At 43.1% G+C, this 23816-nt stretch overlaps 1 protein-coding gene across 2 annotated transcripts; it reads right to left on the reverse strand.

Annotated features, from left to right (window-relative positions):
* Positions 1 to 1386: 1386 nt before the first annotated feature.
* Positions 1387 to 22504, reverse strand: LOC129861146 (protein HID1-like). Of its 2 annotated transcripts, none has more exons than XM_055932318.1 (20): positions 22227 to 22504; positions 19397 to 19546; positions 18507 to 18668; positions 12308 to 12421; positions 9285 to 9391; positions 8651 to 8767; positions 8326 to 8563; positions 7922 to 7978; positions 7643 to 7783; positions 5718 to 5808; positions 5299 to 5450; positions 4994 to 5072; positions 4714 to 4878; positions 4274 to 4365; positions 3972 to 4098; positions 3424 to 3650; positions 3144 to 3230; positions 2901 to 2992; positions 2423 to 2581; positions 1387 to 1858 (listed from the first exon to the last, which is right to left on the reverse strand). In XM_055932318.1, the coding sequence occupies exons 1-20, from the start codon at positions 22290 to 22292 to the stop codon at positions 1795 to 1797; spliced, it is 2487 nt and encodes an 828-aa protein (XP_055788293.1). In that variant the 5' UTR covers positions 22293 to 22504; the 3' UTR covers positions 1387 to 1794. The 2 variants fall into 2 exon arrangements, with proteins under 2 accessions (XP_055788293.1, XP_055788284.1); XM_055932309.1 differs by having other exon boundaries at positions 12308 to 12424; positions 22227 to 22503.
* Positions 22505 to 23816: the final 1312 nt, after the last annotated feature.

Consider the following 23816-nt stretch of genomic DNA (forward strand, 5'->3'; position numbering starts at 1 on the left):
ATGCACTCTGTGGAAGCCCTAATGGAGCTACCCATCACAGCATGATGGATAGGGCTGACTACAGTGCCATTTTCCCCCTCGCCTCTCTCGTTCTCTTCTACTGGAACAAACTGACTTACATTTACTCTGGGACATAAGGCCACAATGAGTTCCCTCCACCTTTTCTTGTCCTTGGTGAAAAGTTGTGCAGACTGACTACTAGGGACTAGCTAAATATCAAATAACTGTAAAGATGAGATGTAAACATTTCCTTTATGGAAAAACTTTTTAAAACTTAGATTTTAAGACTGTCAATGTTTAAAATACTTGACCCACTATGTTTTGACATTAATTACACGTGTACATTGATTCATAATTTATATGATTTGTTTCATATGATATCCTGTAGAAGTTACTTTATGAAAATATTGACATTATGAAATCAGACAGAATGCAATTTACCTGCAGTTCAAAAGCCAATACATTCCATAAAGATATCCCTCCCTGTCTCCATCTGTCAGTTCACCAAGGTCCTGGTCAGTGCACCTACGGTGAATTTCAAACCAGCCACTCGCCCCTACCAACTCATTTGGAAGGCCCTCCATTATCATGTATTTCTGATGAACAGAGTGGGACTTCTAGAGTGTCGAGGGGATCGAAGAAACCCATCAACTTCAGGACACTTGTGACTTGAATGACGCAATTCATGTTCCACGTTTCAATAATAAAATAATCATTAAATTCAAATGAGAAAAATCTGTCATTTTACAAGATATAAACCTTGGTAACAAACATTTCATGTGGGAGGTATTTCATGTTACATGTGTAAAGCCTCAACATTAGACAGTAACAAATACAGGTGGCTCATAACAAGCCCCATCGCATTGATTTTGTGTGAAATTATGCAAACTCAAAAATAACGCAGTGAGTTATGGGATACCACATCACTCTGAAGCGGACAGCATAGCTGACTCGGTTGAAGTGGCTATCGGGGGATCTAATTAGCCATCCATTATTTTCACACCCTCAGTTTTTGGGACAAGTGTGCATATGACGAATGTGGCGTGTGAACACGGAATTGGAGGGGCGATTTGGGATTCAGCACTAGTCTTCCTTTTTAATTCAGACGTGACAGGTTTCTTAAGGCTGCATCCTTTAGTGAGGCTCACGCTAGTCTAAATCTATTTCACACCAAAATAAAAATAAATTTTTACAGCGATAATAGGTGAAAAATGAAGCTCCCTGACAAAGGAGATACTGAAAATAAGTGCAGTACATAATCTAAAACATACAAAAACTTAAATGGCAGATTACCTAACGTATACATACGGTACTGTATACATGGTTTTTGTTTTGCAAAAAAAGATACATCAAGGTTGGAGAAGTGAAAGAAAATACACACCAGTAGAGGGTTGATATGGCAGATCTTTTGGCAGTTGTAGTAGCAGACAGCTTGTAGTAAAAGTGGTTTAATACATGATGATTTACGGGTTGGCAAGAAACAAAATGCAGAAAACAAACTGTCAATTCTTGTTTTCTAGAGCAGGTATGTCCTCTTCCTCATCCAGACTTCTGTTCAGGTTTGGAGATAGCAGTTGGTAGGAGACGGTTATGAGTTGGTGGTTCTGATAGGGAACCAGCCAGACAACCCAGTTCCAGAGAGACGCAGCGTACTTCCCAAATAGCACCCTATCCCCTTATATAGTGCACTACTTTTGACAAGGGTCCATAGGGCTCCAGTCAAAAGCTATGCACTATATAGCGGACAGGGTGCCATTTCAGACGCAGTCGTAGAGACCTCTTCACCTCCTCCAGTTAGATCCTCTGGATCTCAAACAGTCTGACGTCGGTGTCGTACCAGATTGGAGGATCCACGTTGCTACGGTAACAACAAAAGCCCAGGGGAAAGGAGAGAGATGAATCATGTCATTGTTAATAAAGATCAGATTCAATTTGAGAGAATCACTCACAATCACCTGTGAGTCATGGAATAAGTGACTCGGCAAGTAGATGTGACAAACACACTGACTGACCACCAGCTGGTATACTTTATTCCTAGACCTGGGAGCTGGTAAAGATAGCTGGATCAAATAGTTAGCGAGATGACCAAAATTGCTTGAAATAACTTCATAATTTTGAGAAATATACATTATCATTATAACTGACTTGACAACAACCAATATACAATTGTTGATTTCTTTATCAACCAGAAAATCAAGTTATGTGGCTATTAATCAGAGTTAGCTGGCCAATTTAATATTTCTGCTTTCGGGAATACCCTGCACTGCTCTTTTGTAATTACTCCAAAGTAGATCTTAACTTAATCTATAGTGTCTTGTCTTATTCATTCTGTACATGGATTGGGACTTTTACTACATGTATTTACTGTCATCACCATCAAATGTTTTAATCTTTCCCTTTTCATTTGGCCCATGTTGCTTACCGTAGGTAAATGACACCCCACATGTATGTGCGGAACCACATGGCAGTGCCCGCGTTAGCCTGGTACTTCCTGATGAGGATGGGGTGTGGCACAGGCAGCAGGCCCACCAGGGTGCCATGCTGCAGGAACTTCAGGATCTCTGACTCATCTGTCAGGCCCCTGGAGGAGATCGACATATACTTTAGTTTTACAGGGACAGTGCACATTAATCAACAATACTGTAAAAGTGCCAGTTTTAGCCAGATGGCAAATTTTAACTGTAGTCCCTGGGCAGGTTAGATTAAATGTATTGGTATATCTCATCCATGCTAATCCAGTTCTGGGGAATGATATTGATCACTCTGTGTTCTGGTCACTTATGGGTTCCACAATCAACATCACATGATCCTACAGATGCTCTGTCATACTCTCTTGAATTGAAAAGTAACCACCTCCCCCATTTTACATTGTTGGAAAGATTAGGATCCTTCTCCCTTACTTGTCTATGCAGATCTTCTCCACCTGAGGAACCAGGACTTGTAGCAGCCTCATGATCGTCTGGAGAGGAAGCTTACTCTTCCAGGAGAGGACCTGACAGAGAACAGTACAGAGAAAGGAGAGCAGGTCACCATCTATCGGGAGGGAGAGAAGGAAAGATCTTACCAATGATGTACATAACACAACACCCCAGCTGTGAATGTACTGTATGTTTAGGGTTGGATGGAAAGGGGAGGGCTCTTACCCAGTCTGGAGTAGGGTTCCAGTATGTAGCTGATGCTGACACTCTGGACAAACAACCCCTGGCTGGGTCTGACTCTGGTTGAAAGGCCTGACAGGAATAGGAATAACCATTGTGGTAGTCACTAGGCTCAACAGCATTTTCTTTACAAAATCATGTCACTGAGAAGTTGCATTCTGTATATATTTTGTCCTGATACATGTTCGTAATTCACTAAATCATTCCCCCATGGATTGCTTTCCAGTGAGCTTAGTTCATGAGTCTCCCCAATCAGAGCTCTTACCTCGTTGTCCCTCTCTGAGTTGGACTCTGTGTCGCTGGCTCCTGATATACCACTGGTGTTGGTGTCAGCGGACTGTGGAGAGAGTTTGTGCTGGTCACCAGCCGGTTGAGGCTGCAGAGTGTGTGTATGCTGGTCAGCGGTCATCTGTGGAGAGTGTGTGTTGTGCTGGAGACAGACCATGGTGCCATCCTCAGAGACCTGAGCCTTCTCTGTCAGCTTGTCAATAGCTACAGTGACAGCAGACTCTTAGAGAATTGTTCAATGGTTTCTAACAATGAAACAAAACTGATGTCAAATGAGGGATTTCCATGATATTTGGTGAAAATTACTAAACCAAATCAACTGCTGTTTTGTTTTTTTTATAAAAAGGGCGGAGAGAATTCCAATATCTGTGATGAACTGAGTTGTAGAGTGATAGGTTATAAGTTAGTGAAGCTTAGTGGACAACCGGCAAAGCCAAGTTAATAGAAAACATTAACATACCATACGGAAATGTGCTTTGCAAAATACATGCATGAATGGAGAGCTCCAAAGAGGAGAGGGGGTACCTGGTATGGCCACGAGGCTGGTTTTGAGGGTCCCTGGCTCGGCGGGTCGGGACCCATCCATGGAGATGGTCTCCTGGGAGTTGGTACGGGAGATACGAGCCAATGTTGTCTTCTTCATCTCTAGGGCCTTGTTATGTGGATGGAGAAGAAAATGATCAATTAAAGCTTCAATGATTCAACTGCAACTGTGTCAAGTGAGTGCTGGCCCCTTTTTCATTTTAAGATCCACTGTTCGCTGTAACATGGACAAAGTTGTATGGTATAGACTTTTACATTAGAGAGCACATTCTCTCTCTCTTTACCTTGTGGATAGTGACCGGGTCAGAGGTCAGATTGGCCAGCTGATGGAAGATGTTGCGCTTGCGGATGAGGGTATACACCAGGTTACAGTTACCTGGAAGGGGGAGGAACAAACAGTAGGCAGGTTAATAATGTTAAAAAAAGTGCTCTTAAATAGTATCAGTCTGGCAGTTTATGTTCTGGTCATTTAACGTCAACCATGTTGAAACAATCCCAATGTCCACCAAGAGATGGTGTAGTTCACGTACTGCCCAGTCAGTGCTTGCTGACTGGGAGCGAGCCAACCTAGCCTCTTGAACCCAGGTTTGCTCTACTACTTTGTGACGACTGACAACGTGAGACTATAGAGCCTGGGTCCCAGATCACTTTGTCACTCATTCCCATGTTTGGCATGACAGCACAATCAAATATGGGATCCGAGCTAACTACAGCCAGGCCTTACCATCAAACTGATACTGTATGATGTTGTTGAAGACCTCGAGCAGAAAGAAGACCAGATGATGGTTCTGGGAGGCAGAGAACAGGAACCAGTTGGTGGAGAAGGCTTCCAGGAGGTGGAGCAGCTTGTTGGCTGCTACCATGGACAGACTCTTCAAGTAGGGAGACACTGTGGAGTATTGGTGTCAAGAAACTGTAATACCCAGATGCTGCCAACAGGTGGTGACCATTTCCCTGACAGTCAGACACTCACCCACATATTTAAATAGAATAGGAGCGCTCACCATTCACTATGATGGTAAGCAGGCAGTCAAAGAGAGGCTTCAGGTGCTGGTGTCCACCTGTGATGATTTTGTGGAAAATCTATACAATCAAAAATGAATTAACATAAGGCAACTGTGCACAGTTACCTTAATAGTGTACTATGTATAGTCTCCACACACTTGAATCAGTGGTAGTTTCAGTTTATGTGCCAGGCTTTTCGGTCAACAAAGACCTTCATCAGAGCATGATAAAATATATAATTCCCTCACCCCACACCCATCCAGGGAAGCACTGAGACATCTCCCATCCAGACAGCACTACTCACCATGATGAGCAGATCAGCATGTGTTCCAGTGAACACAGGGATGTCCATGGGGACTCGTACCGAGTAGGTTTTATTCAGACGCACACCAAAGTTTCTCTCTCCGCTCAGCAGCAGCAGGATAAACACACCAATGTGTATCAGGCCCACACAAGCTGCACACACACACACACAGTACATGTTACACAAACTATAAACTAAGACAGAGTGCATGTACACCTAGTACCCAACAATCCCAAAACATTCAGAGACTGCATTCGGAACATGCACACAAATCAAATTGTATTGGTCACATACACATATTTATCAGATGTTATTACGGGTGTAGCGAAATGCTTGTAACTGCAAAGTTGCTTAGGAGCAAGAAGCAGAGCTGCCATATCTCTCAGCGCCACCCACTCAGACAGTTCTGTGTGACTCACACTGGTCAGCTCGTGCATCATTCAGATAGAACAGGATAGGTACCAGGACATCCAAAACATCACTGCTCTTTAACACGAAGAACAGAAACTTCTGAAACAAAAAATTAAAATATATATATATTTTTTAATTTGGATCCCTTTTAGCCCACAAAGGGGCTAAGAGATTGAGCTTCAATATTATATGAATAGTCGGTGTGCAAACAGTTAGGAACAACAGTACTGTACTTAAAAATGTCACAGACAGAAACCCAGAGGTTAGACACAAACACTTTAGACAAGACTTGTCAAAGTTAAAACTAAATTATTATCAGAATCTTTAAAACCTTGCCCCCTAGAGAATCTGCAAACTTAAGTGATGAAACATGAAACATTTATTTAGAGAAACACTTTAAAGGCACCTCATCTCCTCAGTGCATACCCGATGAGAGACCAGAGGAGGATGTAAACATGTAATCAGCGTGCGACGCAATGAGGCATGTACCAGGTAGCACAAACCGACAGATGGCACAGTGTTGAGGGAAGAACGGTAGAGAAACGGGATGCAGAAAGTGTTGAGAGGTGAATGGATGTGAGAGGCAGTGTGCAACACAGAGCTCCAGAGACCGTGGCACCTAACAAACACAGATGTGCCACTTTACCCCACTCTCTAGACACCCCTCAGTGTTATTAATGAACCGAAATGAGAGAGGCAAAATTATTATTATTCAATGAGCTGTAAATATACGACCATTAATGTTGGGAACAGCTGTGAGGCTAGAAGGGGAAACAGCTGTGAGGCTAGAAGGGGAAACAGCTGTGAGGCTAGAAGGGGAAACAGCTGTGAGGCTAGAAGGGGAAACAGCTGTGAGGCTAGAAGGGGAAACAGCTGTGAGGCTAGAAGGGGAAACAGCTGTGAGGCTAGAAGGGGAAACAGCTGTGAGGCTAGAAGGGGAAACAGCTGTGAGGCTAGAAGGGGAAACAGCTGTGAGGCTAGAAGGGGAAACAGCTGTGAGGCTAGAAGGGGAAACAGCTGTGAGGCTAGAAGGGGAAACAGCTGTGAGGCTAGAAGGGGAAACAGCTGTGAGGCTAGAAGGGGAAACAGCTGTGAGGCTAGAAGGGGAAACAGCTGTGTAGAGTGAGGCTAGAAGGGGAAACAGCTGTGTAGAGTGAGGCTAGAAGGGGAAACAGCTGTGTAGAGTGAGGCTAGAAGGGGAAACAGCTGTGTAGAGTGAGGCTAGAAGGAGAAACAGCTGTGTAGAGTGAGGCTAGAAGGAGAAACAGCTGTGTAGAGTGAGGCTAGAAGGGGAAACAGCTGTGTAGAGTAAGGCTAGAAGAGGGAACAGCTGTGTAGAGTGATGCTAGAAGAGGGAACAGCTGTGTAGAGTGAGGCTAGAAGGAGAAACAGCTGTGTAGAGTGAGGCTAGAAGGAGAAACAGCTGTGTAGAGTGAGGCTAGAAGGGGAAACAGCTGTGTAGAGTAAGGCTAGAAGAGGGAACAGCTGTGTAGAGTGATGCTAGAAGAGGGAACAGCTGTGTAGAGTGAGGCTAGAAGGAGAAACAGCTGTGTAGAGTGAGGCTAGAAGGGGAAACAGCTGTGTAGAGTGAGGCTAGAAGGAGAAACAGCTGTGTAGAGTGATGCTAGAAGGAGAAACAGCTGTGTAGAGTGAAGCTAGAAGGGGAAACAGCTGTGAGGTTAGAAGAGGGAACAGCTGTGAAGAGTGAGGCTAGAACAGAAACTAAGAACCATATGACCTGAGATGGTCTTAGTGCAGAAGAACTCTGTGTGCTCCGAAACCTTGTTGAAGTCCCAAACAGATCTGGGACCAGGCTAGAAGTGATGGGGTGAGACTACAAGTCCATCTAGGATAGTATTAAGGCTACTACAGCACTGTTGTATCCTTCAATATAGGAATGAGGGGATGCCGGTGCTAGGGCTCCAGTCCGAACCTTGTTGAAGTCACAGAGCTTCCAGAAGAGCACCAGGAGTTCCTGGTGGAACTGGATCTTCTTGGTAGAGTTGGGCAGGTAGGTTTGGATCAGAGGGTTGGTCATCAGTCTGGCCAGGCCCTTCAGGATGAAGCTGAAGTCCTGGGGAAAGACAGGAAGGACAAACAACAATCTATCAATTTACGGTGACTTGAAGGGTTAAAAAAAGGACCTCTGATTGACCCATTGAGTCATATGGCTCTGGATTGACTGTTTGAACAGTGTACATTAGTCTCCTACCTCCTCCCTATGGATCCTGGACAGGTAGTTTACAAACAGGTTGTCTGGTCCCACAAGCTGAGAACACAAGGTAGAGAAAAGTTATCAGATGATACAACAACTAACAATTCCACGTGGCCAGAGGCAAGCTGGAGCTACCACCATGTTGCTTATTCCTATCCAGTTCTCCACAAGTAGCTGAGATGTAAAGCAGAGGTGTCAAACTCATTCCATAGAGGGCCTAGTCGCTACTGGTTTTAGTTTTTTCCTTTCAATTAAGACCTAGAAAACTAGGTGAGGGGAGTTTTACTAATTAGTGACCTTAATTCATCAATCGTGTACAAGGGAGGAGTGAACCCACAGACACTCAGCCCTCCATGGAATGAGTTTGATGTCTGTTGGGGAAGGTATTCAGGGTCTCTTACCTCCTTGTCTTCCATCGCAGAGGCGGAGAGGGAGTCTAAGTGGACCAGGATGTGTTGGGCTGTGGCTGCAGCTGCCCCGGCTTCGTGCTCCAGAGTCACTATGAGGATCTGGACAGCATGCTCCACCAGCACCTCTCGGTAGTCAGAGAACATCAGGTAGTTGTAGGGGATACCGTACCCCACTGGGTCATAGGCACACACCACGTTTAGGAGAGATGTGAAGAGAGGCAGGGCATGTCTGGGAGGGGGAGGAAGAAGTTAGGATGAGTGTAACACACACGCTTCAAACCAAATCAGTCATAAAGTGTGTGTGTGTGTGTGTTACCTGTTATCTGTAGAGCTGAAGAAGGTAACCCAGCGGTTGAGGATGTTGTTCTCAGCAGAGGGGGGCAGGTACATGGCGTCAGAGAAACAGGTCAGAAGCAGCTTCAGCAGCTCCGTCCTGACCAGGACAGTGGAGAGAAAGATGGAAACATCTTGTAAATCCCAAATCAACCCCTTGCCCCTACCCTCTAGGCCAGAGGTAGGCACCTAGATTCAACCACGGGGCAGAATTTTTTTTATCCCAGAAAAACAGTCAGGTTTCAGAAAATAATTATAATAATTTGTACGTTGCAAATTTACCACAAGTAAGCCCAAAAAGAGATTGAAATGATAGTTCAAATACATACTGTACCTTGGGAACAGAATTTCAGAATCAATTTTTTATTTATTATTATTCCTGGTCATTTTACATTATTTTTGACCAACTGAAACCCAACTGCTCTAGTCACTTGTGTAGATCTGAGAGGGTTGGATATGTGTAAGCAATGTAGTGGGAGTTCCATCTTGCCCCCCGATAAGCCAAGTGGAATTGTCGCCGTACTAATTATATCTATCCAATCCTCTCATATCTACAAAAGTAGATCTAGGAATTCAGAGATGCCCTCTCTCCATCCTCCCTGGTACTGTGATCTCACCTGTTGAGGTCGTGGATGTAGTCGAGAGGGGGTGACTGAGCGAACCCCACCCCTGCCTCCCAGATGTACTCACAACTGTCTATCGACTGCATGTCCTCCTCTGTGTCCTTGGAAACAAGAGAACACTGATGTGACCTTCAAACCTAATCAAGCAGGGGGGGTTTCATAGTTTTTTTTCATGAAATCCTACAAAATTCGAATAAATGTTGTTACACAAATGTAGAACAATGATTGTTTGGTTTACTATAAAACATGGTTCACTGCACAATGTGTAATGTAAATAATTAATGAATGTCAAATGGGATATCGGTTATTGCCACCCTACAGTGCAGAGATCACAAAGGACATGGTGGACCGTGCTTTATTCATATCAACAGAGGGACGGGGGTGCTGCGAATGAGATAAATCATGAACTGAATGCATCAGGGCTTGTCGGTAATGAACGGGTGACTGGCAAGATGGAGTATGGCACTACAGTAGCAGTCAACTGAGGCAAATAACCTGATCGACAGGGGGATACATAGTCATGTGCACAAGGCAGAATGTGCGTGTGTGTGTGTGGGGGCGTACTCGGTCGGGGCATTAGCATTAGAATACACAAGGAGCAATTTCAAAATTTGGTTGTGCATCAGCAGTTTCTCTCTTGTTATGTCAGTCACTGACTGTCACTCAATTAGCCAATGTCAGTTTGAAAACTGGTAAGTCACTCTAGCGGCCAGTTATCTAAACTTTTTAAAATCTTTTACCTTTATTTAACTAGGCAAGTCAGTTAAGAACAAATTCTTATTTTCAAAGACGGCCTAGGAACAGTGGGTTAACTGCCTTGTTCAGGGTCAGAACGACAGATCTTGTCAGCTCGGGGATTCGATCTTGCAACCTTTCCGTTACTGGTCCAACGCTCTAACCACTAGGCTACCTGTCGATTACTTGTAGTAATCGTGGTCAAATAATCGACCTGGGGCTACAACTGATTTTTTTAATCCACTCTCATTCAGATATCATAATAAAAACTGCAAATATTTCTCTCCACCCAATGGCAAAATGTGTAGAATTGCAGCAAACTTGATTTAAAACTGCAATATTTTCTCAATGCCCCACAACAAAATGTATTGCAGGAAATAAACTCTAAAACTTCTCTCCACTGCCAAGAGGGGGGCCGCTGAAATGTATTGCTCGCAAGGTGGGGGGGGTTTGGGGCCCAACAAAATGTTGCTTATGGCCCCCCCAAAAGGATAGGGCTGGCTCTGACTGCATGTGTGGGTACAGATGTGGGTACGCAGACCTGCCGCTCATGATGAGTTCCAATTTTTGATGGCTCCCACCCCCATCAAAGTTGCCCATCCCTGCTTTATATAGATTACTATTCCTGACCAGGGCCTATAGGGCTTTGGTCAAAAGTTGTGCACTATATAGGGAATGGGGTGTCATTTGGGACACAGCCTTTGTTCACACTTCTGTCCACCTTGTGATTTTACAAGTGGCCTGAGCTGAGCACTCATCTGACTTTGCCCACCTATTGTCCAACACCTCTGCAGAGAGAGATTTTAACTGCCTAGAAGGAGTGTCAGCAGCAGCCCCATTTTTTATCTTCATAGATTACTATATTAAGTTCAGTTGTGTAGGAACTCTGTCATGATATTATTCACTCGAATCAATAGTTGACTCCAACCTTGGTAGTGATAGACGTTGCATGTGTGTCTGTGCATGTTCCTCAAGCAAGCAAATTAGCCTTTCCAAATAGTTAGCAGTCATTCAGCCTTAGCTGCCTGGATCCTTGAATCGATAAGGATACACAGAATACACACAGCCCCTGGCTATTCTCCATCTCCACTCTGCTCCACACAACTCTGCTGTCCATTTTTTTTTAACACCATCAAGTGCTCCACTGAGTGTGACATTTCCGTGTGCATGCACATGTGATGTTGAGTAGCTGTGAGTGAGTGGTCAACTGGAGGATAGGGAGGGTGGAGGGTGACCATTTTATTTTCACGGCCCTGTCAAACACCATTGGGCCCCGTGGGGCCGGCAACAACAGCATAGAGGTGTTTGCACAGTGGATAAGGAGTGTCCACCACCCTCCTCCTCCTCAGCCCAGTTGACAAACATGGCCCAGGGTCACACCTCACACTGAGGACTTGAGTCACTGATTAACCCTGGAGCCTAGTCTGCACAGGGGAGCTAATGGAGATAACAGGTGCATTACACACAACATGGAAGCACAACAGGGGTCTAATGGGACATTCTGTTCACTTAGGGACCAATCTTAATTTGAGTTTAATGCGAACGTCTGCATAATCTCGTTTGTGTGAGCAGATCTTCAGTTACAATTTTCCCCTGTAAAATTAAATACAAACTTTAAATTAAACAGTTGGACGGACCCTATAGCCTTCTTAGACTCAACAACTCTGAAGCAATTATCAGCAGACAAAAAAAGAAATCACTAAAAACAGATCACCCAAGAAGAAATATTCATGCAGAGAAAAGCACTAGGAATGGATGGCATTCCCATAGAATTCTATTCAACATTTTGGGACAAAGTAGCGCCTCTAATTACACAAATGACAGCACACGTCACACAATTCAGTACTTCCTAGTTCCATGTATCAAATCGTTATTTCAGTTATATTAAAACCAGGAAAATCTGGAGTCTCTTACTGATTATAGACCCAAGTTTAAGTTTATTGAATTGTGTCAATAAAATAATAACAAAGCTTATAAGCAATAGAATGGCAAAAATCTTACCAGATGTGATACATATCAAACAGTATTTATTCAAATTTGACAATGACAAACAAATGTTTCAGTTTAATACAATACTCAAAAAACAAGCTATAGGTTTATCAATAATGGGTGTTGATATGGAAAAGATTCATAAAAAAGCTATAATATACACAAATAATACTGTACATTATCTGTGACAGAGCCTGGGCTCGAACCCAGAATCTCACAGCGATGCAGTGCCTTAGACCATTGCGCCACTCGGGAGGCCCCCTCTCATAGCATTTCTGTACGAGGTTACTCACCGGGCCGGCTCTCTTGTGGCTCTGGACGGTGAAGTCTGGACAGAAGAGCAGGTCAGATACAGCCAGGAGGAGAGACTCAGCCAGGGGCCTCGCTCCATCATCATTACCTTCATCCTGCTAGGAGACAGACATCATCATCATCATCATTCTCATCCTAGGACACAATCCTCCTCCTCGCCTTCATCCTGCTAGGAGACAGACAATCCTCCTGCTAGGACAAAATAATAATAATCATCCTGCTGGGAGACAGACATGTAACCTAGGATACAATCCTCCTCCTTATCACCTTCATCTTGCTAGGAAACAGACAAAGAGTTCGGCCACAGGAAAGAACACGTATTTTCGATACTAATAGTGTATGTATACAGTACCAGTCAAAAGTTTGGACACGCCTACTCATTCCAGGGTTTTTTCTTAATTTTTTTTACTATTTTCTACATTGTAGATTATGAGTGAAGACATCACAACTATGAAATAACACACATGGAATCATGTAGTAACAAAAAAGTGTTAAACAAATCAAAATGTATTTCATTTGAGATTCTTCAAAGAAGCCACCCTTTGCACACTCTTGGCATTCTCTCAACAAGCTTCATGAGGTAGTCACCTGGAATGCATTTCAATTAGCACATGCCTTGTTAAAAGTTAATTTGTGGAATTTCTTTCCTTCTTAATGCGTTTGAGCCAATCAGTTGTGTTGTGACAAGGTAGGGGTGGTATACAGAAGATAGCCCTATTTGGTAAAAGACCAAGTCCATATTATGGCAAGAACAGCTGAAATAAGCAAAGAGAAATGACATTCCATCATTACTTTAAGACATGAAGGGCAGACAATTCGAAACATTTCAAGAACTTTGAAAGTTTCTTCAAGTGCAGTCACAAAATCAATCAAGCGCTATGATGAAACTGGCTCTCATGAGAACCGCCACAGGGAAGGATGACCCAAACTTACCTCTGCTGCAGAAGATACGTTCATTAGTTACCAGCCTCAATATGTATCCCAAATAAATGCTTCACAGAGTTCAAGTAAGACACATCAACATCTACTGTTCAGAGGAGACTGCGTAAATCAGGCCTTCATGGTCGAACTGCTGCAAAGAAACCACGACTAAAGGTCACCAATAATAAGAAGAGACTTGCTTAGGCCAAGAAACATGAGAAATGGACATTAGACCGGTGAAAATCTGTCCTTTGGTCAGATGATTCCAAATTTGAGATTTTGCAACCGTCATGGCTTTGTGAGACGCAGAGTAGGTGAATGGATGATCTCAGCATGTGTAGTTCCCACTGTGAAGCATAGAGGAGAAGCTGTGATGGTGTGGGGGTGCTTTGCTGGTGACACTGTCAGTGATTTATTTAGAATTGAAGGCACACTTTACCAGCATGGCTACTACAGCATTCTGCAGCGATACCCCATCCCATCTGGTTTGCGCTTAGTGGGACTATCATTTGTTTTTCAACAGGACAATGACTCATCACACCTCCAGGCTGTGTAAGGGCTATTTGACCAAGAAGGAGAGTGATGGAGGGCTGCATCAGATGACATGGCCTCCACAATCACCCGACCTCAACCCAATTGAGATGGTTTGAGATGAGTTGAACCGCAGAGTGAAGGAAAAGCAATCAAGTGCTCAGCATATGTGGGAACTCCTTCAAGACTGTTGGAAAAGCATTCCAGGTGAAGCTGGTTGAGAGACTGCCAAGAGTGTGCAAAGCTGTCAAGGCAAAGAGGGTTACTTTGAAAAATCTCAAATATAAAAATATATTTTGATTTGTTTAACACTTTTGGTTACTACATGATTCCCTGTGTTGTTTCTAAGTTTTACTTTCTTTACTATTATTTTACAATGTAGAAAATAGTAAAAACAAAGAAAAACGTTTGAATGCGTAGGTGTCCAAACTTTTGACTGGTACTGTATCTTACATTGTAGTATAAAATGGGTTAAGTAGAACTGCATTAAGGATTATCAATAACGAGTGTGACAAAAACATATCAAACTCAATTGTGTTGAGACCATAGTACCCTTTCCAAATACTTAGCAGGTCTTCAGGCCACTTTCGCCTTAACCTCCTGACTGTGTGTGACTGCCTGGGTCCTTGAAGCTATCGGGAAAAACATAGTACCCCAACCAGTTCAGTCTGTAGTAGAGAATGCCTCCTCACCGATTGCTACAACCGTTCCGCATTCACACCGACTCCCATAATAGTTTGGCATTCACCCATCCAGCCTCTCACTTTAATTAAAGGCTATCCAATACCTCCCCAATTCAACCACTGGCCAGGAGGGAGGGATGGGGGAGGGAGACACAATAGGAACAGTGTTCAGGCAGGCTGAGATGCTCTACAGGCCAGGTTACAGGAGACCCAGCTGGTCCAACAATTAGCAGACATGGAGGGAGAAGGAAAGCCCCACCTTAAAAAAGTAATAAATCCATGTAATATAGCCTACACCTTCACAATAAATCCATTATTTATTTTAAACAGGTCTAAAGGAGCATGATATGAAGAAAATATAGTCTATTTCAGAAGAACAGAATAGCACACTGATTTGTCGTTATGTTAGGTCCTGATCTGGCTATGCCAAATGGCTGTGGGCTGCACTAGTTCATTTAGCAGACAAGATTTGCTTAGAAATCTGTGGCATTATTTTATAGTATGAAGAATACAATTAAACAAAGCTGAATAAAATAGAAATTATATTTTCTCCAAACAATGAGGGCGCAACACACTATTATGTGTTGAGCGGTTAACAAGGAAATAGGTATTCCTATATGCTTAATTTAGAGTTATTAATAGAACTTTAGTTGTTCTACAAACATTGTTTTGATTTTTAATACATTGTAATGCGCATATGATGCGACTAATGATGATTTAAAAAAAGTTTCTTCTGTTCAAATATTTTTTATTGAACACACACAAGAATGTTGTATAGGTATAAAAGACAGGTATACAATTCTTATCTAAACATAAAAGAGCAGACAGAAACAACAAGATCCAGAGTTCTGGGTACAAAACAAATAATACAAAACAAGACATACAGAACAAGGACAGGTAGAAAGAAAGAGGGTAGATGTCACCCCCCCCCCACTTATTCCCCCCCTTTATCCCTCCCGACTGCTCGGGTGGCGGGGCCAGCACATGCTGCCCAAAGGTAGATTAAAATATTACAATTGAGAGTGCGATAAAAAGTACAAATTTGGTCCAAGTAAGAGAGGAAAGGCTGCCAGATTTGATCAAATGTTGATAATTTATTGTTCAGAATATATCTAATTCTTTCTAAGTGTACAGTGTTTGCCAATTCGCTGAGCCATAATTTGGTAGAGGGCGCTTTTCCCTCCTTTTCTAAAACAAGATTCGTTTTTTTTTGCCAAAATGAGACTAAGAGATGAGTTGTTTTTGGGGTTTGGTTAATCCGTTTAGGGAATCAGACACTCCCAGGATTATCAGAAGCGGGTCTGGGTCAATTGAAGTCTCCAGAACTTCAGAGAGGATCCTAAAAATTCCACACCAATAACCATACAAGCTAGAGCATAGGGCAACGCAGTGGAGTAGTGTACCCTGCGCAGCCTGACATTTATCACACATAGGGGATGTATCAGGAAATATCCTATGCAGTTTGGTTTTGCAATAGTGTAATACCTTGAATTGTTTGAGACAATGTCTGGAGTTAATGGAGCAGGTGTGGATATACTCCAAGCTATCTTCCCAGTCTGCCACCGAATCGAAATGTCAGTCCCTAGTTCTTCCTCCCATTTTGCATTAATGGCATCTGTAGAAGGTGTGCTAACAGATTGAAAAGCATCATATAGACGAGATATCAGTTTGTCTGAGATGGGGGATGTTTTTATGCATCCGTCAAACATGGAAGGTTTAACTTTAAAAAGTTTATTGAAAAGGCATGAGCTCTGCTTTGTTTTTTGCACAGGCTGTACACACTACATCAGCTACTCATTTACAATTTGACAAGCACTAGATAATGCCTAAAATTTCAAGGAGGCATCCCCTTTGTTTGGCCGTAATGCACCCTAAAATAAATCCATGCCTTTTGTGGCCTGTGGCCTTTGTGCCCTTCTCCCGGAGTGTTGAGCGTGCCGAATCACCTCACTCACATGGCTCTCCATCATGTGATTGAGTCTCTCACAGGCTACAAGTGAAGAGTGGGGGTGTCTTGCTTTATTTCCCTCCTTTATTGGGGGTGTCTTGCTAATTGCCTATAATTTCCACCTTTTGTCTATTCCATTTGCACAACAGCATGTGAAATTTATTGTCAATCAGTGTTGCTTCCTAAGTGGACAGTTTGATTTCACAGAAGTGTGATTGACTTGGAGTTACATTGTGTTGTGTAAGTGTTCCCTTTATTTTTTTGAGCAGTGTATATGTGTGACATTTGTTTTGATTTAGAACGGACCATTATCATACACCTGTATCGAAACAGGGGCAGCGGGAAAAAAATACATGTAATCTATGCACTTAAATAGCGAATGGAGAATTATTTTCCCCATGGTTTATTTTCATGCCAGCCAGGTAGGCTATAATCCTGTTGTAAATATAACCAATGTGCTAAATATTAGGAAAGTTGAGAAATAAATATAGTAGGCCTAGCCTATAGAAAGCTGATGGGGGCCTCTTTTTAATAGAGGCCATCACTCTGTTTTCTCCTGCAATTGCATAGCCTATAGAAATGTAGCGCGACATGAGCTCATGGGCTCTCGTGAAGTGTTTGATTCGATTTTTGATACATTTGCATTGACGGCAGAGTGATTATAGGGACAATAGAGTGCTGAGTACCAGCAAGTTAGCAAGCAGCATCAGAGCATTTTTCTACGGTGTGTCCAAATGAACACAACCCAGCTTGGGCTCATCCTACAATGCTGGCTGGTCAGAGCTTTGAAAACTTGAATACATGCAGTTCCCACCAGACAGCACAGCAGCGGCTGCAGTAGTGGGGGACAGTCAGTATGAGAGTGGGGCGCTCACTCACAAATTCAAAAAGAAAATATGTTCCATAGAAAACTGAAAAGGGAGCTGAAAAATTAAACCAGAGTCTTGGGAAGAATTTTCTTCCTCTGTCTGTCTATTCTCCGAGCCCACAGTGCATGTTTCGTGCTAAATCACCAGCATCCATTTCACCATAAGACAAACCTATTCTATCCAATGATTTGTAACAAGTAGGGGAGAGTGCGGTAAGTTGAGTCAAAGGGTTAGTTGAGCCTTCCCTTGTTTCTAGGAAACCATACACGTGGCTCTCAACCTTTCCCTCTCCCAAGTCCGTAGGGGAGTTGCAGTGATGGGACAAGACTGTAATACCAATTGGATATCACGAAATGGGGAGAAGGGGTAAAAATAAGTCTGTTTATGCATAATATGTCATGCATATGAACTCAAGATTTGTATTGTTACAGAGCAGACATCATGCCTCTTGTAGTCCAACATAAAACAAGCAGGGGTCTAGCACCCCTTGAAGTTCTTGTGATCTTTCAGTTACTCCACATCAAGAACACCATTTGGCGAAAGGCTCGGCACACGCATGCCCAGGCTGACTGGCTGGCGTTCAGGCAAATGAGAAATAAGTGCACTCAGGCTATCTAGAAGACCAAAGTTACAGTAGGTACTTTAAGGAGTTACTGTGGGTTACTGTGGGTCAAACCCCAAGAAGTTCTGGAAAACAATGAAAGACCTGGAGAATAAACCCTCCTCCTCACAGCTGCCCATGTCCCTTAATGCTGATGATGTGGTTGTTACTGACAAGGAGCGTATGGCTGAGCCACTTCATTAATTTGACTCAGCCATGCCTCCTTGCCCATCCAACACTTCCTCATCTCCCAGCCCTTCTAATGCAACTACCCCCGATGCTCCTTCCTCTTTCTCCCCTGCCCCGCCACACAGCTTCTCCCTGCAAGTGGTCACTGAGTCTGAGGTGCTAAAGACAAGTGGAGAGCGACAAGTGGAGAGCGAGACTGGCATCGTTGGCAGCATGCGATAGAGAATGCATCCCTCTTAATTTCCAAATAATAAGGGAACACAGAAGTGAGTCTCACCTAATTAAAATGACCCTGACCACTGATAAACTGATACGCAAATTGCATATATAATGAAATCACAACTTCAAAGGGTTACATGTCCAATGGGCTAGGATAGCAACGAACACAGCATTTTCTATATTGGATGGTGCCGTTGATGAGTAGTACAGTATTCTCACCCGAGCTCCAGGCACGGTAGACCAGAAGAACCCTCTCCAGTCTGCGTCCTCAAAGATGTATGGTAGGATACGTGTGAGCAGACGGGTGCAGTTCAGGACTATCTGTCTCTCCTTCTCTGAGGGACAACCAGATTCAGCCGCCTGGACTAGCTTCTCCACCGCCTGGAATGAACACATGAACATGTACAGTTAGTCAAATACAACACACCCTCTCACACACTGCTTCATTTCTTGCTTATGCAAGCGTTTCCATTTGAGGGCTTATACAGTAGACTCGTGAGGCTCAACACAGGCATACAATTCCATTTACAATAGTTAATCTGCTGCAACAAACACTAGCATTCCATTAACACCACCTGTATCCAAGGTACCCAATAGAATCTGCTTAAATACAAAAAAGGATGAAAACACACCATTTAAAAACAACGAGACATATTGGAAGCAAACCCAGGTGGAACACCTGCCCGATACTGCAGTACAGCAGCACTTAACACACTCAGAACACACCTGTTACTAGGGCCGAGACAATGCAAGTATCGTGGCAAGGAAACAAAACACGAGGCGGATTGAACTTATTTAGGAAAACAGCCCTAATGTTGGGAACAAAAATCATTATGTTGTCATCCAGAGTCCCATTTAATTATCTTCCAAGCTATAGCACACAATATTTTACATACAGCAGGTTTTTAAAGGACCAAAGAGTGGTCTGCTTCGTGTTCTGATTTTTGCCATGGAAATGTTTCTGCGATACTGATATCATCCCAGCCCTACCTGTTACTGTACACCGTCTTGCATTCCTATTACACCAACTGTATCCAAGGTAGAAAAAATAAAGGTTAAACACACATACACACACAGAGGATGTACTGTATCCTAGTACCCTACATTACCTTGTAGCAGAGGGTTGCTAGATTGGAGGGAGATTCCTCCCTGACAGCTCGTATCTCCGCTGCCGGCACCAGAGCAAACACATCCTGGACGGTCGTGGCAGTATCCGCCCAAAACTGGTCCCAGAAGGCATCGTCTGTAGTCTCCACAGGCTGGGGGAGATGAGGCAACAAACGGGGATCAGATATATTCCCCATCCCAAAACCCTGTCTGATGAAGGCTCTGTAGCCAAAACATTCGTCAAATAAATCCACAGCAAGAAAAATAAATGAGAGTGCAACTTTTTCTTTAATCTGTTCTGTAGACATTTCCATTGAAAATAAAGGAGAGCCGGACACTCTAGCTCAGATGCAAAAAACTTAATTACCAACGTTGACAGCCAAGCTGTCTTCATCAGGGTGTAATCACAAACACTGCGGGATGATTTGTTTTTATAGTGTCAAAAGACACACAGGTGTCTGTAATCATGGCCAAGTGTGGCCTAATATCATTGGTTAATTCTCAAATATTAAAATGGCATACAAACAGCATACAAAAAAACAAATGGATAGCTTACGATCATAGATTCATTTTAGACTACACAAGCTTACAAACAATTACAATGGCAAAGTCAAAATAATCACAAGAATGGCTTCAGATCAAAGTCTATGTTGAGACTGAAGGGAGCAAGGGTGTTTAAATTAAAGATCCAGGCAGCCTCTCGTTTTAACAATAAATTATCAAGGTTACCCCCTCTCCTAGGGAGGGTGACATGTTTGATGCTAATATATCGCAGAGACGAAATTGAGTGGTTTGCTTCCAAAAAGTGGGTAAGTCGAGTTTTTGCACCTAATGGTACTACGATGCTCTGAGATACGTACTTTTAATTCTGTAGACATTTCCCACCATGTGAGCATGGTAAAAATAGCCTCCTCAGTCTGCACACTGCAGTCTATGCTCCCATGTGGTGGTAATGGTGACAGCGTTGCGACCACAAATTCAGGTCTTCATATCATTTATATTCCCCATGATGGCCAGTAGCTAGCAATGCACTGTGGCAGTCTGACGCTCTGACCAGAACAGTGAGTCAGATGAAACGATCTCCATTCTGCACACCATCGCAGATAGAACCAGATGTCACTCCACTCTCAGACACACAGAGCCAGGCCCCATCTAAACCCAGTCCCAAATGTCACTCCACTCTCAGACACACAGAGCCAGGCCCCATCTAAACCCAGTCCCAGATGTCACTCCACTCTCAGACACACAGAGCCAGGCCCCATCTAAACCCAGTCCCAGATGTCACTCCACTCTCAGACACACAGAGCCAGGCCCCATCTAAACCCAGTCCCAGATGTCACTCCACTCTCAGACACACAGAGCCAGGCCCCATCTAAACCCAGTCCCAGATGTCACTCCACTCTCAGACACACAGAGCCAGGCCCCATCTAAACCCAGTCCCAGATGTCACTCCACTCTCAGACACACAGAGCCAGGCCCCATCTAAACCCAGTCCCAGATGTCACTCCACTCTCAGACACACAGAGCCAGGCCACATCTAAACCCAGTCCCAGATGTCACTCCACTCTACATCATGTGAGTGTGCTCTCATTGAGGAGCACAGACGGTTGTGATGCTGACGTTTCCCTTCTCTACTAACTTGTACATTATTAATTCAGAAACCTGCTTGGCCTTCAGGAGCAGAGCAGATAAATATAGACATAATAAACTTAGTCATGGACTAAAAATCACTTTTGATGGAGATTCTTCATTGAGCATTGCTTTTTAGTCCGGGACTAAGATCTGTGCCCAGGAATCCATCAAATGTTTTATTTTACCTTTATTTAACTAGGCAAGTCAGTTAAGAACAAATTCTTATTTACAATGACAGCCTAGGAACAGTGAGTTAACTGCCTTGTTCAGGGGCAGAACAACAGATTTTTACCTTGTCAGCTCGGGGATTTGATCTTGCAACCTTTCGGTTACTAGTCCAACGCTCTAACCACTGGGCTACCTGCCGCCCCAATGAAGAACACATATGATGAAATTAACTTTTGTTTTGTTGTACAGACAATATATTCAGCTACTCGTTTTGCCTTGATGACAGGGTAAATGTCACCCAAACAGTGCACTTTAGACTAATGCTTATTTAACTAACTTGAATGTCTTTCACCCCACCTTAAATCAGCCACATTGTCTGAGTGTTATGATTCATTCAACAACCATGTCATCAGAAATGTAGCTGGAAATGGTTTCGAGGCTACCTTTATTCTATTTTTTTTTTAATCAAGGAAGAGTAATGCAGGAAAATGATCGATTCAAATACAGCCCCGAATGTACAGTATTCATATTCGCATCTCATCATAGCTCTGTGAATAGGATACACCTTAGAATGACTGTCTGCACCTGATATGAGGCTCTTGGTCGTGTTTATTATAACTACAGAAGTATGACTACAATGTTACATTTGATTACAACATAGCTACATTGTTGCCGATATTATGAGTCCACTATTTGATTACACAAATTCGCAGTATTTATAACAGTACCATACAATTAATCTAATTGTCAGTTTATAGCCAATAACAAAATATAAATATCCTAGTCCTACATTTTAATTAAAAGTTTACATTTAACCAGTAAACTCTGCTTTTGGACTGATGGTAACCATTACTGTATTTCTCTACCCCCCAATCATCTATGTCACTCATCCATGTGTGTCAAAGACAACTTGTTGGCAGACTACCATCTGGCCCACTTGAATTGCTATTTTTATCTTGAAAAACAGAACTGTTCATAAATATTTAAATGCTGCATTGGCCTATACAAAAGAGCGTTATTATGTTAACAAACCTGTGTTTTGGTTGTTAGTCGTATCACAGCTTTCCTAAAGTTGAGTTTGGAGTCAGCGTTACCCATGTTGTACTAGGCAGCCACCCGTTCGCTTCGTCTGAAGCGCCTGTATACTGATCCGTCCGTCGGTCGCTCGTGCGTCGTCTTCCTCGTGGATAGTCTCCCTCATCCGTCACATCCTCCTCCAGTTGCCCTGAGCCTTCGCGACGCACAGTCTGGAGAAATTGAACTAAGCAGAATCCAGGCATGGCGACTTCCGGGATAAAAATGTACATATTTGTTTTAGTTCACATCTTTAATGTGAATTGACTGATGTAATTCCTTGACAATTTACCTAAACACCTGATGAATCAGCTCAACTACAGCCAGCAACCTGTAACAGCATGTAGGCCTACAAATTATAAATTATAAATAATTAATTACATGTGGTTTACCTTTCCTCTATAACACTGCACAATGTAGACTAATTATTAGAATACATTTTGATAGACTGATACTTTAAATACAAACTTATTTAATACGATGCAGTCAGTAGCTTATGTGGTTGCTGGTTAGCTGGGTTTTATGCTGGTTAGCTGTGTTTTATTCCTTCTCATAATGTCTTTGCTTATTAGTAGTACAACAGTGACTCTCAGTGGCATCCACGGGTACAATTGTAACATGCATGAGGTGCCCATTTATTCAGAGAGCTATCAACCCTGGCCTATGGCTGCGGGAAATTATTTTGTGGCGAGGGTGCTGTCGATGGGTGGAGGGTTTGATTTTCCCTATCAAAGAAGATCAGGTACATCAAGCTCAATTAAGCTCTTTGCTACCGAAAATGCAACAAAAATAAATCAAGTATATCTTCATCACATGTACTCAGAGCTTATCACTATCTTGTTTTTCATTTTTTACTGTTTCTTGTGCCTTCTGCCATCACTGTGACACCTCTGTCCCCTCACTGTCTATAGGAACCCATATTCTGCCTATGCGCATATGATTATGGTGGCAAATACTGTGAGCTAGGTAAGGAACTCTCTCAATCCAGGGGCGCAACTTTCACCGGGGACGGGACAGAGGGACGGAGGGGGGACAATTTTTGTCCCCCCCAGTTTTATCATTGGAATGTGATACAAAACATGTCCACTGTGTGCTTTAGGACCATGCGGATGCCTCCGAGCGGTCGGGTAGGCTGTTTGGAGTGTTTATCTGACTGGATTTAGGACTGCGTGGACACCACAGAGTGAACTGACCGGCTGTGTGAAAGCAAAGCTTCTGGAAGACTGGCTGGACCAGCACAGGAGAGCTGAGCATAGTTCAGTCAGTGTGTACATGTTGCGCTATTTCACCGAGTTGTAAAAGGAAGCAGAACAGAAATTGGCTACTCTTTAGTTGACTGATGTAGCTGGCAAGGTAACTGCTGTTGAACTTAACAGAAAAAAATGAAACTACTGTTTATTTACAGTGCTGAGCTAGTTTTGTAACTGACATGTAACATTAGCTTCATACCCTCTCAACTGAGGTGAATGAATAAGCTACACTAGTGAGTAGCTACCACAGCCAGGTCAGCTCTAGCCTCTAGTTACCTGTCAGATAGTGATATGAGGT

The sequence above is a fragment of the Salvelinus fontinalis genome, chromosome 1 (genome assembly GCF_029448725.1).
Source record: "Salvelinus fontinalis isolate EN_2023a chromosome 1, ASM2944872v1, whole genome shotgun sequence".
NCBI classification, from domain to species: domain Eukaryota; kingdom Metazoa; phylum Chordata; class Actinopteri; order Salmoniformes; family Salmonidae; genus Salvelinus; species Salvelinus fontinalis.

Coding starts and splice junctions, on each gene's coding strand:
- LOC129861146 (XM_055932309.1), bottom strand. CDS start 22,292: ATGGGTAACGCTGACTCCAAACTCAACTTTAGGAAAGCTGTGATACGA. Junction 8,564..8,650: donor TTCAGCTCTACAGATAACAG/GTAACACACACA, acceptor TCCCCCTCCCAG/ACATGCCCTGCCTCTCTTCA. Junction 7,784..7,921: donor CCAGGATCCATAGGGAGGAG/GTAGGAGACTAA, acceptor GTCTTTCCCCAG/GACTTCAGCTTCATCCTGAA.